The sequence below is a fragment of the Thamnophis sirtalis genome, unplaced genomic scaffold, assembly GCF_051295495.1.
Source record: "Thamnophis sirtalis isolate CommonGarterSnake01/CBP01778 unplaced genomic scaffold, rThaSir2_p1.2 scaffold_9, whole genome shotgun sequence".
NCBI lineage: Eukaryota > Metazoa > Chordata > Lepidosauria > Squamata > Natricidae > Thamnophis > Thamnophis sirtalis.
This window is the reverse complement of record NW_028261389.1, coordinates 79,903,919-79,921,418: the sequence shown is the minus strand read 5'-3', so window position 1 is coordinate 79,921,418 and position 17,500 is coordinate 79,903,919. Positions and strand designations below refer to the sequence as shown.

Here is a 17,500-nt window from a genome sequence, read left to right as displayed (position 1 = left end):
AGAGTAAGTAGAGTAGAGTAGAATAGAATAGAATAGAATAGAATAGAATAGAATAGAATAGAACAGAACAGAACAGAACTAGAACTGGAATGGAAAAGGAATAGGAATAGAGTAGAGTAGAGTAGAGTAGAGCAGAATAGAATAGAATAGAATAAGAATGAACAGAACTAGAAGAGAAGAGAACAGTTGGAAGGGACCTTGGAGGTCTTCTAGTCCAACCCCCAGTTCAGGCAGGAAAACCCTATTCCATTTCAGACAAATGGTTGTCCAACCTCTTCTTAACATGATTTTAAAAAAGAAAACAAAATGCTACAAAATTAATTGCCGGAGTCACAATTAACCGTATAGTAGGGGAAAATGATAACAGGGAAATGTCTATGGGGATTCTCAGTCATGGTTTTCCCAAAGGTGCTTTTTTTTCCCCCAAAGGCAATCGGACTCTCTTTGTTTTCCCTTGAAGACATTTCCCTTCTCATCCCAGGAGCTTCCTCCATTCTAAACTGAAGAAGCTTCTTGGGTGAGGAGCAAAACATCTTCAAGGAAAAACAAAGGCAACGGAGTCGCCTTTGGGGGGAAAAAAAACCACTTTTGGCATAACAGGTAAAATTTGGCACCGTTTTGACGCTGACGGAATTGTTAGACACGCCTAAATTCCCACTAAGGATCCAACTAGTTAAATCAACCTTGTAAAACTTTCCGAACAGGTAATTTCTGTGTCCTTAAGATTTAAAAAAAGGAAGATAATATTTACTGACCAACAGCAGAGCTACGAATAAAAACCTTGGGGAAACAAAAAGGAATTAAGTAGCACTTTTTCTGACGAGCCGATTTTATATAAGGTAGAGGAGCCTTTGGTCAGCTATTCCCCCCCACCACCTCCTGTTCTCCTTTTTAGAAACTTCTACAGATCCTTCTTGACTTATGACCACAAGAGGGGCGGACATTTCCCCAATTGTGGTCGTAAGTCGAGTCGGATTTTACAGTTTTTGCAACCATTTTCGCGGCAGTCGTTAAATGAATCACTGCAACCGTTAAGGGGTTATGCGTATGTGTGAAGCCATTCTTATAAATGGGCATTCTTCTTTTTTTGCTGGAAATCAGCCCAAAAAGGGACACAAATTGCAGTCACGTGATCTTAGGACATAACAACCGGAGTGGTAAATGGTGGGACATGCCCAAATTGTGATCAGGTGACCATGCAGGATCAGACGTAAGTCCAAGGACCAGTCATAAGCCTGAGAAGTAGCGTTTTTTCAGCACCGTTGTAACTTCAAACAGTTGTTAAACGAATGTTGTAAATCAAGGACTATCTGCATGAATAATTCAGAGCGAGCTTCCCCCTTAATGTTGCCCAAGTAGAAATACTCAAGACTACCTAATTATCCTGGCTACTACTGGTGGAAATTACTTGGAGGTATATTCCCAACACCTTTGAAGGACTCTAGAGAATCTCTGTTGTAACATGACTAACAACAATGACAATTACTACAATTGGTTGTTATTTACAATGTCCTTTTAATGTCTTTAGCATTGTGAGAAATTCCGTTCCTATATAGCACAGCAAGGAGCACAGTCACCATGTGCTTTACTGCTCAACTGTTTAAACTGTAACAGGAAACTCTACTCAGAGCAAAAAGAGCCTAGCCATAGAGCATACCATAGAGCCACGCTTGCAAACATTGCCATCTACTGGCAGGATGCTACTGTAGTTGTGGCATAGAAATATATTCCAACAATGAATTCCAAACAAGTGCTTACCTCGGAATTTTTTGGGTGGGTTGCAAAGATCGCCCGATCGCCCGCTTCGGGTGAACCACACATCTGTCATCCACGAGCCTAGAAGAAGAAGAAAATCAAAAAGGGTTTACTATCCTGACTTTTGCATTTATGGGCGAAGAGAAAGTCTCCAAAAATTATAACTTTGGCTCTTGGGATTTCACCGAACCACAAAACAAACACTTCCCAAAATATATAAGTCCTCACGGGGAAAAATGCACCAGTGTCCAGCTTTGTCACAAAACCGTAGCTCCCATCATTTTCATCCCCTCTGTGGGATATGCTTTCAGCTTACAGGTAGTTCTCGACTTATAACGCTTTGCTTAGTGACCATTCAAAGTTACAACGGGCTGAAAAAAGTGACTTATGACTGTTTTTCATAGTTATGCCCTTGGCCAGCATCCCCCTGGTCATGTGATCAAAATCCAGCCGCTTGACAACGGATTCATATTTATGACGGTTGCAGCGTCCTGGGGTCCCCATGACCCTTTTTACGACCTTCTGACAAGCCACATCAACGAGGAATCCAGATTCACTTAACAAGCAGGTTATTAACACGTCAATCGCAGTGGTTTACGTGGCAAGAAACGTCGGAGAAAGGGGCAGGAACTCACTTAACAAATGTCTCACTTAAAAACCCAATGCTGGGTTCCATTTTGGTCACAAGTCGAGGACTTGCTGTATATGAAAAAAGAAAAGTCTAAATTCTTCAAGCAGCATTCAGAGAGACAATGTGCACATGTAATTGCTTGCTCAGCAATTCGACAGCAGAGACATCAGAATGACGGAGTTGGAAGGGACCTTGGAGATCTTCTAGTCCAACCCTCTGCTCTCAGCCCTCGTCATCACTTTTCTGACCACTGCCAAGGGCATCTTTAAATGGATCCAACTATAAACAGAAATTCTGTGAACTAAAATAAGGAAGGAGTGGAAAAGCATGCAAACCATCGCCTTCCACCGGTACTTCATCCACCATGTTCTGACCGAGGCTTCCCAAGAGCAATGAAGCCAACTCCTGGTCCCTTTTATTCATTGGCTGTGAATTCTGCTCCTTCACATCCAGCAAAGTCTTTCAAAGTCTTCAGTCACAGACCTTATCTGGCTTGGAGAGCTGCCAGGCCGATCTCTGCAAAATTTGGCAAGGAGTTTCGGAGAGTCATGAACCAATTAAGCGAACTAATTGTCTCCTGCAATCTCCACTCCCCTTTCGTTCCTCTTTCTATTCCCTCTGGGAGGGGCCATTCACCGTCCACCTGTGGCCTTACTCCCAAGTCAACCCCTGTTCTTTAGCTCTTCCCTTCGTCTGGCAACTCTGTGCATGGGCACACTGGGAACAGGCTCCACCTGTTCTTCTGCCTCACTGATGTCTGACTCCGAAGGCAGCTGATAACTGTCAGACAATCCTGGCCCCCTCTCTGCCTCCAACACAGAACCCTCCTCAGAGCCTTCCAGGACTGGCCCAGGTTCCTCCAGGGCTGGCCCAGGTTCCTCCCCAACCTCCTCACTGTCCGAATCTGCTGCCAGTTCCACTGGCCACTGGCAGGTCACAACATTGCCTTCCACTTCATCCACCAGGGCCTTGAAACTCCTTTATAAACAACTGCAAACGCAGCAACCTAGTTGTCATTCAGGCACCATCCTCATATAAATGACCTCCCTGTTTCCTAAGAAATTAGTAACCACTACAAGCTTTGCATGCAAACAGAGGAAGCAGAAGAAAGAGAGAGAGAGAGAGAGAGAGAGAGACAGAGAGACAGAGAGAGAGAGAGAGAGAGATAAAGAGACAGAGAGACAGAGAGACAGAGAGACAGAGAAGGAAGGAAGGAAGGAAGGAAGGAAGGAAGGAAGGAAGGAAGGAAGGAAGGAAGGAAGGAAGGAAAGACCCAGCTAGAAAGCCATAAGCTCGGAAAACTTTGCATTTTTGCTCCGTTTCTTACAAGGTTTCCTTCCATTGTGCGTGGAGAAATTCCTCCCTTCCTCCTTCCATTCCCCATTGAAACCTCGCAGGGTGATTGACAGGTTCTATAGATTTTACCATAGCTCGCAGGAAGCGATAAGCAGAAAATGCACTCCCAGAGAAAAGGAGGACTTGTTCCAGTTTGGGTCAAGAATGCAGCTGGAGGCTCTATTCTGAATTTGGCAGGGGGACAGGTAGGAGCCGGGGGGTGGGTGGGTGGGAGAGAATTGGAGCGCTGAAGTGCCAATCATCCAGCATTGCAGGCCATCAACAGGATAAACAACGAACGAGGCTGCAAATCTGCCTGCCTTTACAACAGCTCCTTGAACCCACTACCAACTGCACTATTTTTACCCTCTTCTGTTTTTACTTTATTTTTCTAAATACGATTCTAGTAGTTGTAATTCTGGTCTGTGATTGTAATAAACATTCCGTTCCATTTCATACTCTACTCTACTCTTCTATCCTATCCAGTGGTGGGTTTCAAATTTTTTTAGAACCTCTTCTGTAGGTGTGGCCTGCTTTGTGGGAGTGGCTTGCCAGCCATGTGACCGAGTGGGCATGGCCAACTTGTAAAATGTGGTGAAACTCACTCAACAACGCTCTTGCTTAGCAACCAAAATGTTGGCTCAGAAACTCTGGCATTTGAAGCACGCAAGTCTTAAAGCTGTCAAGTTACAAGACCCTTGCACCCCTAACCCTTTAGGGAAAAAAAAAACCCCAGGGGTGTTCAAACTTGGCAGCTTTAAGACTTGTGGACTTCAACTCCCACAATTCCTCCTCCAGTCATGTTGCAGGAACTCTGGCACTGAAGTGTGCAAGTCTTAAAACTGTCAAGTTACAAGACCCTCGCACCCCTAACCCTTTAGGAAAAAAAACCCCATGGGTGTTAAAAACTTGACAGCTTTAAGACTTGTGGACTTCAACTCCCAGAATTCCTCCTCTCGCTCTTCATCTTGATGATGTGCGGATGGGCAGAGGGAGGGAACTGGAACCGGTTCTAAACGGCACTGTAGATTTGAGAAACCTCTTCTATAGAAGAGGTTAGAACTGGCAGGAAGCCACCCCTGATCCTATCCTATCCTATCCTATCCTATCCTATCCTCTACTCTACTCTACTCTACTCTACTCTACTCTACTCTACTCTACTCTCCAATCCTATCCTATCCTATCCTCTACTCTACTCTACTCTACTCTACTCTACTCTACTCTACTCTACTCTACTCTACTCTACTCTCCAATCCTATCCTATCCTATCCTATCCTCTACTCTACTCTACTCTACTCTACTCTACTCTACTCTACTCTCCAATCCTATCCTATCCTATCCTCTACTCTACTCTACTCTACTCTACTCTACTCTACTCTCCAATCCTATCCTATCCTATCCTCTACTCTACTCTACTCTACTCTACTCTACTCTACTCTACTCTACTCTACTCTCCAATCCTATCCTATCCTATCCTCTACTCTACTCTACTCTACTCTACTCTACTCTACTCTACTCTACTCTTCTGTTCTGTTCTGTTCTGTTCTATTCTATTCTATTCTATTCTCTACTCTACCCTACTGTTCTGTTCATTTCTGATTCTATTCTACTCTATTCATTTTCTATTCTATGTTTTCTCTTCTCTTCTCGTCCAGTCCATTCCACTCCACTATACTATACTTCAATCAACTGTGATTTTAATTTGAGAACTATCTATGTTGACAAACGGGCAGTTCACGTACATAAGATGCCCTAACATCTTTTATTTTTGAGGGTTATTATTCTACCCTGAAATCTTCACCTTCTTCATAGAGGGGAATGCCCACAGCCTTCTGCCACCTCTTCTTCTGTGACAAAACTCAGAGAAGTAGGAAATGCTATTTTTGCCGAGAATTTCCCCCTGTGCAACTGAAACCCTCCCACATAGCACTTAGTTTATGCATGCAGGGAAATGTCTCTGGGCATTTTTAAAGTTCACTGGAAATAATAATAATGAAGAGGAGGAGGAGGAGGAGGAGGAGGAGGAGGAGGAGGAGGAGGAGGAGGAGGAGAAGAAGAAGAAGAAGAAGAAGAAGAAGAAGAAGAAGAGAAGAAGGAGAAGAAGGAGAAAGAAGGAGAAGAGGAGGAGGAGGAGGAGGAGGAGGAGAAGGAGGGGAAGGGGAAGGGGAGGAGGAGGAGGAGGAGGAGAAGGAGGAGGAGGAGGAGGAGGAGGAGAAGAAGAAGAAGAAGAAGAAGAAGAAGAAGAAGAAGAGAAGAAGGAGAAGAAGGAGAAGAAGGAGAAGAGGAGGAGGAGGAGGAGGAGGAGGAGGAGAAGGAGGGGAAGGGGAAGGGGAGGAGGAGGAGGAGGAGGAGGAGAAGGAGAGGAGGAGGAGGAGGAGGAGAAGAAGAAGAAGAAGAAGAAGGAAGAAGAAGAAGAAGAAGAAGAGAAGAAGGAGAAGAAGGAGAAGAAGGAGAAGAGGAGGAGGAGGAGGAGGAGGAGGAGGAGAAAGGGAGGGGAAGGGAGGAGGGAGGAGATGAAGGAGGAGGAGGAGAGGAGGAGGAGAAGAAGAGAAGAAGAAGAAGAGAAGAAGAAGAAGGAAGAAGAAGAAGAATGGGGGGTTGGACTAGAAGACTCTCCAGGTCCCTTCCAGCTCTACTCTATTCTATTCTATTCTACTCTACTCCTATTTTACTCTACTTCCATTCAATTCCATATTTTCTATTCTATTCTATTCTACTCTACTTCTACTCTACTCTACTCTACTCTACTGTACTTCTATTTTACTCTACTTCCATTCAATTCCATATTTTCTATTCTATTCTACTTCTACTCTACTCTACTCTACTGTACTTCTATTTTACTCTACTTCCATTCAATTCCATATTTTCTATTCTATTCTATTCTACTCTACTTCTACTCTACTCTATTCTACTCTACTTTATTCTACTGTACTTCTATTTTACTCTACTTCCATTCAATTCCATATTTTCTATTCTATTCTATTCTACTTCTACTCTACTCTATTCTACTGTACTTCTATTTTACTCTACTTCCATTCAATTCCAATTTTTCTATTATATTCTATTCTACTCTACTTCTACTCTACTCTACTCTATTCTACTGTACTTCTACTTTACTCTACTTCCATTCAATTCCAATTTTTCTATTATATTCTATTCTACTCTACTTCTACTCTACTCTACTCTATTCTACTGTACTTCTACTTTACTCTACTTCCATTCAATTCCATATTTTCTATTCTATTCTACTCTGCTCCTATTTTTTCCCACTTCCATTCCATTCCATAATTTCTATTCTATTCTATTCTACTCTACTCCTATTTTATTCTACTTCCATTCCATATTTTCTATTCTATTCTATTCTATCACCAGCATTGACAAAGTCCCATCGGTCAATGGTAAAAGGCAGTTTTCCTTGGAACAGCTGACATCCTGCAGCACTTAAAGTGCCCCTCCGCCTACATCCCAGGTCTTTGGAAAGGAACCAAGAAGTGGACAGAAACGCCAAATCCGGTCTAAACCTCTGGACGATTGTGCGACCAATCAGAAATAGTCAAGTAAAATAACAGTTCTGAAGTACAACTCTGTGTTCTGGTTATGAAACTTCTTTTTTTCTTCTTCTTCTTCTTTTGTTAAGGAATGAAAATTGCCTCGTTTTGATCCTCTCTCTCTCTCTCTGAAAACAAGGACTTAGCTGTTCAGTAACATTCAGCTGTTTTGTAGTCAGGGAGCATCGTCAGCAAATAATAGATTTCCTTAGCAAAATAAGGGGGAACTCGGCTGGTGACTCCCCGGGGGAGGGCCTTCTCTGTGGCTGCTCCGGCCCTCTGGAACGAGCTCCCCATGGAGATCCGGATCCTTACTACCCTTCCAGCCTTCCGCAAAGCGGTTAAGACCTGGCTGTTCCGGCAGGCCTGGGGGCTGTTGAACTATCCAGCCCATTCGATGTTATGACTGTTGTAGAATTTTAAATTGTGTTTTTATTTTATTTTATTTTGTATCCCCTCCCTTTTTTTTATTGTGAGCCGCCCTGGAGTCTCTCGGGAATAGGGCGGCATACAAACTCAATAAAACTGAAATGGAAACTTTTCCTGTTTTACTTTTCTTCAGATTTTACACACACACACAGAAAGAAACACATCCGTACACACACTTTTTACAATTAATAGTTTCACATTATTTCATCAAGTTGAGTAATCCCATACCATTAGAACTATATAAATGAGCAACAAACTCCTTACTCCCCAACACTGATGATGTTACCTAGTTGGGTAATGAAATGTCTACAAGTAAACAGCCAGTAGAACTATATAAACAAGCAACAAACTCCTTACTCCCCAACATTGATGATGCTACCTAGTTGGGTGATGAAATGTCTACAAGTAAACAGCCAGTAGAACTATATAAACAAGCAACAGACTCCTTACTCCCCAACACTGATGATGTTACCTAGTTGGGTAATGAAATGTCTGCAAGTAAACAGCCAGTAGAACTATATAAATGAGCAACAAACTCCTTACTCCCCAACTCTGATGATGTTACCTAGTTGGGTTATGAAATGTCTACAAGTAAATAGCCAAGTTCAGAGAGCACAAAGGACTCCACAATCAGATTTCAATATCATTCTAAAAATCAATGATTTTTAGCTGAAAATGTTGGGGATCCATTCTTTTAAATAAAACATGGAGGGATTTAAAATTATTTCCAGCCATTTTCACAGACCAATCAAACTTAAGTCAGCTGCCTCCTAGGGACACTGGAGAGCGTTTTTTTTTCAGAAGTATAAAAATACCAGATTCGTATTAGTATATAGGCAATCCTCGACTTACGACGGCAGTTGAGCTCAGAATTTATGTCGCTAAGTTACAAAAGGCTGTATATTTACTTTATATTGTTATGTATGATTTGTCTTTCTTATGTTGTTGTATTTTTCTTTCTGTTTTTTAAAGGTAATAATAAAAAGACTATAAAAAAAGAATTTATGTCGCTAAGTGAGACATTTGTTTAAGTGAATTTTGTGTGGGTTTTCTTGCCACCGTTGCTAAGTGAATCACTGCAGTTGTTAAATTAGTTGCCTGGTCGTTAAGTGAACCCGAAGTTCGCAAAAGGAGAGCACACGACCCCGGGACATTGCGACCGTCATAAGTATGAACCAATTGCCAAGGATTCCAATGTAAATCACACGAACACGTCGTAAGTGTGAAAAACGGTCGTAAGCCACTTTTTTTCAGTGCTGTTGTAACTTCAAACGGTCACTGAACAAAGTATCGTAACCCAAGGACTGTCTGCAGGCTCCTTATCGCTTGTACGTGTTTCAGTACGAATAGTACTGAAATAGTATTTTTATTATAAGACACAACATAACTTTATCGTCGTGATTTCTCGGATGTTATTGAGTTCATTTGATCCAAAGCACGAAGTGAAATAAAACTGAACGAGCTATTTTAAGCGTTTGTAAACTACAAAGAGGGAGGCGGTGGCTCAGGGGCTAAGACGCTGAGCTTGTCGATCGGAAAGGTCGGCAGTTCGGCGGTTCGAATCCCACGCGCCGCGTAACGGAGTGAGCTCCCGTGACTTGTCCCAGATTCTGCCAACCTAGCAGTTCGAAAGCAGGTAAAAAATGCAAGTAGAAAAATAGGAACCACCTTTGGTGGGAAGGGAACAGCTTTCCATGCGCCTTTGGCGTTGAGTCAGGCCGGCCACATGACCACGGAGACGTCTTCGGACAGCGCTGGCTCTTCGGCTTTGAAACGGAGATGAGCACCGCCCCCTAGAGGTGGGAACGACTAGCACATATATGCAGGGGAATCTTTACCTTTACCTAAATTAGGAAGAATTTTAATTAACTGCACCTGACATGTTTTAACCAGCACATCCCTGCAGGGATAAATATATATATATATAAATATACCCATTTAGTTGTTTTAAATTAAGTCATTTCGGAGGGACGATCTCTCCCTATATATCATCTCCCAATTATTCCTGGCAGTTGTCTGTAATCACTGGATTTAATTGATGTCTGGTTGACATGAGTCTAGATGTTCTATTTAATGTGCCTGTTTTGGCTTTTGTGCCTAGCAACCTTAAAGCAAATAGAAAAAGACTGGCGTGTGTGAACTCTTACAGGCTTCAATCTTCCATGCCCCAAAATTTATTCTGCCACACAGGTAATCCTCGACTTACAACAGTGACCACTTGAAGTTGCAATTTAAAAAAAGTTGTTTAATTTTTCACGTTTACGACCGTTTGCAACATCCCCGCGGCCTCGTGACCAAAATTCAACGGTTTGGCAAACTGACTCGTATTTATGACGCCGGGGGTTACATGATCCTCTTTTGTGGCCTAAATCCATGGGGAAGCTGGGTTCACTTAGCGGCCATGTGACTCACTTAACAACAGCAGTGATTCACTGAACTGCGGCAAGAAAGGTCGTAAAACAGGGGGAAACGCGCTAAACGACTGTCTTGCTCAGCAACAGAAATTGCGAGCTCCATTGTGGTCGTAAGTTGAGGACTACCTATATATACATACTACATATATGAAGTTCTTGTATATTTTTTTAAATGATTCTTGGAGGGGGGGAACCTAGATTAACCTAAGAAATAGCATTCAATGTTGCAAAATACAGCAATGTGCAAAAGACTTTTAATAATATTTACGGAACAGTAATTCAAAAATGCACAGAGTAAGAGAGAGAGAGGGGAGAAAAATACTTGTAAAGTTAATTCTCTATATGTCTTTTATTGTGCAAGCATTAACATTCTCCGTGCACAGACTCATACGCAATCCAAACAAGTATTTTAATATAGCTGATGTGGTGGAAATTAATAAGGATAATTGTGTTTGGTCCAAAGCCAGCCTAGAAAACAAGAGACAGTGAATTGTAGTGTTGCCTTAGGCATGACAGACAGCTGGGTGACTTTAGGCCAATCACCGGGAGCTGTGAGTTATAGTCCCACAATAGGCATGTAAGTAAATTAGCTGACCTTGGGCCCATCACCAGGAGACTGGGAATTCCAGTCTCACTTTAGGCATGAAAACCAGCTGGGTGACTTTGGGCCGATGACCAGGAGCTGGGAGTTATAGCCCTGCCCTTGGCATATAAGTCAGTTAGGTGACTTTGGGCCAATCACTAGGAGAGTGGGAATTCTAGTCCCGTCTTAGGCATGACAGACAGCTGGGTGACTTTAGGCCAATCACCGGGAGCTGTGAGTTATAGTCCCACAATAGGCATGTAAGTAAATTAGCTGACCTTGGGCCAATCACCAGGAGACTGGGAATTCCAGTCCCACTTTAGGCATGAAAACCAGCTGGGTGACTTTGGGCCAATCACCAGGAGCTGGGAGTTATAGCCCTGCCCTTGGCATGTAAGTCAATTAGGTGACCTTGGGCCAATCGCTAGGAGAGTGGGAGTTCTAGTCCTCAAGCATGAAATACACCTGTGTTGCTTTGGGCCAATCACCAGGAGACTGGGAATTCTAGTCCCATCTTAGGCATGACGGACAGCTGGGTGACTTTGGGCCAATCACCAGGAGCTGTGAGTTATAGTCCTGCCCTAGGCATGAAAGCCAGCTGGGTGACCTTGGCCCAATCACCAGGAGACTGGGAATTCTAGTCTCGCCTTAGACATGAAAGCCAGTTGAGTGACTTTGGGCTACCAGCCAGAAAACAGTGTGAGTTCTAGTCCCATCTTAGGGGTGAATGGGTGGCCTTGGGCCATCAGTTACTGACCACAAGCCAAGTGGTCAATTCCTGCCACCACCATTGATCCTGAAAACGACATTCTGTTCTTCAAGAAAAATGCTCTGAGGCAGGAAATTAATCGGAAACTGGAATATGTGCATTTAAATCCCGATCTTCCTGCATTCTCAATAAAATACCAAGACTTAAATATTGAAATTGCCTACAGAACAAAATGCAAGAACTGGGCCCAATCTTATCCTCGGAGACCACACCAACATAAAATTTAGGATTAAGATGATGGATCTATTTTCCCTTTAAAATGCAAAATAGTTAAAAGTAAAGGTTCCCCTGGAACATATGTGCTAGTCGTTCCCGACTCTAGGGGGCGGTGCTCATCTCCGTTTCAAAGCCGAAGAGCCAGCGCTGTCCGAAGACGTCTCCGTGGTCACGTGGCCGGCATGACTCAACGCCGAAGGCGCATGGAAGGCTGTTCCTTTCCCACCAAAGGTGATCCCTATTTTTTCTACTTGCATTTTTACGTGGTTTCGAACTGCTAGGTTGGCAGAATCTGGGACAAGTCACGGGAGCTCACTCTGTTATGCGGTGCTAGGGATTCGAACCGCCGAACCGCCGACTTTTCTGATCAACAAGCTCAGTGTCTTAGCCCCTGAGCTACCGCATCCCTTATACAAGTATTTATAGTGGTGCATCCTTAAGAATAGCAATAGCAATAGCAGTTAGACTTATATACCGCTTCATAGGGCTTTCAGCCCTCTCTAAGCGGTTTACAGAGTCAGCATATCGTCCCCACAGTCTGGGTCCTCATTTCACCCAGATAGATAGATAGATAGATAGATAGATAGATAGATAGATAGATAGATAGATAGATAGATAGATAGATAGATAGATAGATAGATAGATAGATAGATAGATAGATAGATAGATAGATAGATAGATGGATGATAGATAGATAGATAGATAGATAGATAGATAGATAGATAGATAGATAGATAGATAGATAGATATAGCGAGAGGAAGAGATAGATATAGAGAGAGGGAGGGAGGGAGGGAGAGATAGATATAGATAGATATAGATAGATATAGATAGAGTAGATAGATAGATAGATAGATAGATAGATAGATAGATAGATAGATAGATAGATAGATAGATAGATAGCAATAGCAGTTAGACTTATATACCGCTTCATATGGCTTTCAGCCCTCTCTAAGCGGTTTACAGAGTCAGCATATTGCCCCCAACAACAATCCGGGTCCTCATTTTACCCACCTCGGAAGGATGGAAGGCTGAGTCAACCCTGAGCCGGTGAGATTAGAACCGCCGAACTGCAGATAACAGTCAGCTGAAGTGGCCTGCAGTACTGCACCCTAACCACTGCGCCACCTTGGATTGAACACAGGATTGCATCCAATTTTAGCTGTTCAGTGGCTCTATCTACCGGTTGCATCTTAGAGGAGACACAGGGGGGTGGTAATCACAGTGATACGGTCTTTCCTATCTACACACCCATCAAAACAGTGTGCATCTTCTGATTGTCCTCTTAGTAGCACTGGGAAGTCGCTGTGGCCTGGGGTGTGCATATTTCTCCTCTCACCCCCAAGCCAGTTTTACAGGTTTTTCTCTACGCTTTCAGCAAAACCCACAACCTGCTCACCACCAGCGTTTTTTACAAGCCGCCTAGAAATATTTGGGCCCGCTCCTACGCACCCAGAAACCGCTGAAGGGGCAAACTAAATGTTGTTTAAATAAATCCATGCCATCAATCTTTCATCGAGCAAGAGACACAACAGCCCCTGTCACCAATTTCTGTCTGTTGTAACCCTATTCAGAGAAATGCGTTCCTTTCTTTCTTGGATTCATTTCCCAAACCAAAATTTAATGGGCACATAAAAATTTAAAAACTGCCATGCGATCAAAACTCCTCTGTGTTGTAAAGTTAACTCGAGTTTTACATGATCGTAAAAAAGAATGAGAAAGGCTTTAAATCTAACTTACTAAAATCTCTCTCTCTCTCTCTCTCTCTCTCTCTCTCTCTCTCATTATCTCTCTTTCTCTCTCTGTCTTTCTCTCATTCTCTCTCTCTCTCTCTCTCTCTCTAATTATCTCTCTTTCTCTCTCTGTCTTTCTCTCATTTTCTCTCTCTCTCTCTCTCATTATCTCTCTTTCTCTCTCTGTCTTTCTCTCATTCTCTCTCTCTCTCTCTCTAATTATCTCTCTTTCTCTCTCTATCTTTCTCTCATTTTCTCTCTCTCTCTCTCTCTCTCTCTCTCATTATCTCTCTTTCTCTCTCTGTCTTTCTCTCATTCTCTCTCTCTCTCTCTCTCTCTCTCTCTCTCTCTTTCTCTCTCTCTCTCTCTCTCTCTCTCTCTCAGTTAGCAAGAGAAATTTGGAGCTGATTTGTGGTCATCAGTTGAGGCCTATCTGAATTTTGTTAGGAGCCCACTTTTTAAAAAATTACTTAGGTTTCATTTAAGTACCAAGTTCCCAACAATAAGAATTGTCCAACCATAGAATAATCAAAGTGAAGAGGAACTAAAGAGCCTCTTGATGCGGGTGAAGGAGGAGAGTGCAAAAGTTGGCTTGAAACTAAACATTAAGAAAACTAAGATCATGGCATCCGGCCCTCTCAATTCCTGGCTAATAGACGGGGAAGAAATGGAGGTAGTGACAGATTTTACTTTCCTGGCCTCCAAGATCACTCCAGATGGGGACTGCAGCCAAGAAATCAAAAGAGGCTTGCTCCTGGGGAGGAAAGCGATGGGAAATCTAGACAGCATCCTAAAAAGCAGAGTCATCACCCGCCAATAAAAGTGTGTCTAGTCAAGGCGATGGTTTTCCCAGTTGCAATGGATGGCTGTGAAGGTTGGGCCATAAGGAAGGTTGAGAGCCAAAGAATTGAGGCCTTTGAACTCTGGTGCTGGAGAAGAAGACTCCTGCATTGAGTCCCTTGGATTGCAAGGCCATCCAACCGGTCAGTCCTAGAGGAGATCAACCCTGGCTGCTCTTTAGAAGGCCGGATCCTGAAGAGGAAACTCAAAGACTTTGGCCACCTAATGAGAAGGAAGAAGGACTCCCTGGAGAAGAACCTCATGCTGGGAACGATGGAGGGCAAAAGAAGAAGAAGGGGACGGCAGAGAAGGAGGTGGCTGGATGGAGTCACCGAAGCAGCCGGCATGAGCTTCAATAGACTCCAGAGGATGGGAGAGGACAGGAAGGCCTGGAGGAACATTGTCCATGGGGTTGCGATGGGTCGGATATGAATTCGCAACTAACAACAAGAAGAAGAATCACCCTGTGTGCTTTATCCTCTTCCACATTACGGAGAGTTGAAAATGTAGAGGAGGGGCGATATTTTTCTACAATTCTATTGTTCTGGGATTAAGCCCCAGAGTTCCAAGATGACACAAATGTGAGACATTCACAATCCCATCCTTCCATTTGCATTTGGCACCAAACTTGGGGGAGCTGCGTTTCATTAATAACATTACAGAACACACGACATCTATTACATAACCATTTAACCGCATTTGCTGGAGCAGAAAGAAACTCATTTTAAGCCCACCGTTCTTGAAAACACAGGAGGATTAGTGGAGAAAACAATGAAGTATCCAACTTCTACCCCTGGCCAAATTTACTGAGAAGTCCATTATACTGTCTGCAAGGTTTAGCCAGAGGTAGAAAAACATATATTTAAAGTTGCTGTTTGAGAGCCAGCCATTCTGGTCATGTAGGTCTCTTTTACAGAATTGCAAGCTCTCCGCTTTGTTTAAGCAACAATTAACTTCTGGCAGCTTCTAATAAACAGAACAAATGCTCCAGAGTTGCTCGGAGGACAAAGGAAGTCAGCTCTTAAAATACGGCCAAATGTTTTGAGGGTGTGTTAGCTTCACAACGTCTACCACGACAAATTCAAATGTCAGGGTGAGGGTAACATAAACAAGCTGGGATGCTGGTCAAATCTTGGTGGCACCGTCGAGAAGAGAAAGGAAGGAATTCCATACGGTCGGAATAATCCAAATTTCAATCCAAATTTTATGGTCTGCCCAACAGCTCAAACAATGAACAGATCATCAAACAGGCTCCTATCTCAGGGTTGGGCTAACAGCCATCCACAGTGACTTCTTTCTCAGCTGCTGTGCATTTTAAATATTTGCATTTTTAATGGAAATTTGTTTTTTTTTTAAATTATTTTAAGGTTGCTTACTGCTCAGAGACACTTGCTGAGATGGGTGTTCTGACTGAGGCTTCCCCAAAAAACCTGAGGCAGAGTCCTGGCCCCACAAAACCCCTTTTATTAAATGAATGTGAATTCCTCTCATTCACATTCGACAAAGGCCTGGCAAACAGTCTTTCAAAGGCGTATTTATGACCACAGACCTTATCTAGCTTGGAAAGCTGCCATGTAAATATTTTCCAAATGAGGTGCTGTGCGAGGAAAGGCTGGGCACAGAGTCTCTGAGATTCAGGGACAGATCTTCACACTCCTGAAAGGAATGAATGAATGGTTTCCTGCAAAAGCCCCCTCCCCTTTTGCTCCTCTTTTATTTCCTATGGGAGGGGCCATTCACCATCCACCTGTGGCTTTACTCTGAAGTCAACACTGATTTCTGAGCTGTTCTTTCCTTCTCACAGTTCTATGCATGCGCACACTGACGGGCTAGCCAGGTCTTAAGGGCTATGCGGAAGGCCTGGACAGTGGTGAGAGTACGAATCTCCACGGGGAGATCGTTCCAAAGGGTCGGAGCTACTACTGAAAAGGCTCTCCTCCTTGTAGTTGCCAGCCAGCACTGGCTGGCAGATGGGATTCGGAGGAGGCCCAATCTGTGAGATCTAATTGGTCGCAGGGAGGTAATTGGCAGAAGGCGGTCTCTCAAGTACGCAGATCCACTACCATGGAGGGCTTTATGGGTGACTAGTAGCACCTTGAAGCGCACCCGGAGATCGACAGGTAGCCAGCGCAGCTCGCGGAGGATAGGTGTTATGTGGGTGAACCGAGGTGCACCCACGATCACTCGCGCGGCCGCGTTCTGGACTAGCTGAAGTCGCCGGATGCTCTTCAAGGGCAGCCCCATGTAGAGCACATTGCAGTATTCCAGCCTAGAGGTCACAAGGGCCCGAGTGACTGTTGTGAGGGCCTCCCGATTCAGGTAGGGTCGCAACTGGCGCACCAGGCGAACCTGGGCAAATGCCCCCCTGGTCACAGCCGTCAGATGGTGGTCAAAGGATAGCTGAGGATCCACTGTGAGTTCTAGTCCCGCTTTAGCCATGAAAACCGGCTGGGTGACTTTGGGCCAATCACCAGGAGACTGGGAGTTCTAGTTCCGCCTTCAGAATGAAAGCCAGCTGGGTGACTTTTGGGTCAATCACCAGGAGACTGGGAGTTCTAGTCCCGCCTTCGGCATGAAAGCCAGCTGGGTGACTGTGAGCCAATCACCAGGAGACTGGGAGTTCTAGTCCTGACTTCAGAATGAAAGCCAACTGGGTGTCTTTGGGTCAATTATCAGGAGACTGGGAGTTCTAGTCCCAACTTCAGAATGAAAGCCAGCTGGGTGACTGTGAGCCAATTACCAGGAGACTGGGAGTTCTAGTCCTGACCAGAATGAAAGCCAACTTGGTGACTTTGGGTCAATTATCAGGAGACTGGGAGTTCTAGTCCCGCCTTCAGAATGAAAGCCAGCTTTCATACTTTGGGCCAATCACTCTCTCTCTCTCTCAACCCAACCCGCCTTACAGAATTGTTGTTATGGGGAAAATAGGAGGAGGAAGGAATATTAGGTATACTCACCACCGTGAACTCCTTACAAACCCCTAACCCACCTGTGAGTTGGGCGCCTATATGAATTTATTTAGTAAATAGGTAATAAAAAAATAAATAGATTGTGGGAACGCTCTAGACATAACGCATCTTGGCTGAGCATGTTCTTTCTAACCAAGGACTAACTGGAACAGATTCCCAAATATCTGTGGCTGCCACATTCATCATTTTCATATTTCCGGTCTGTAAGCACCTACGCAACAATGCTAAGTGTGTGCGTTCCAGTCCGTAGAAAGGTGTCAGGTTTAATTGTGTGTGCCAT

The 17,500-nt window shown here is 43.8% G+C and overlaps 1 protein-coding gene across 1 annotated transcript in view; it reads right to left on the bottom strand.

The window, feature by feature from the left end:
- The window catches only part of ITPR2 (inositol 1,4,5-trisphosphate receptor type 2), a 168,017-nt gene that overhangs the window by 136,189 nt on the left and 14,328 nt on the right, over positions 1-17,500 (bottom strand). The window contains 2 exon segments of the mRNA XM_087722382.1: positions 1,759-1,801; positions 1,803-1,836. Coding sequence (XP_087578508.1) covers positions 1,759-1,801; positions 1,803-1,836 — 77 coding nt within the window.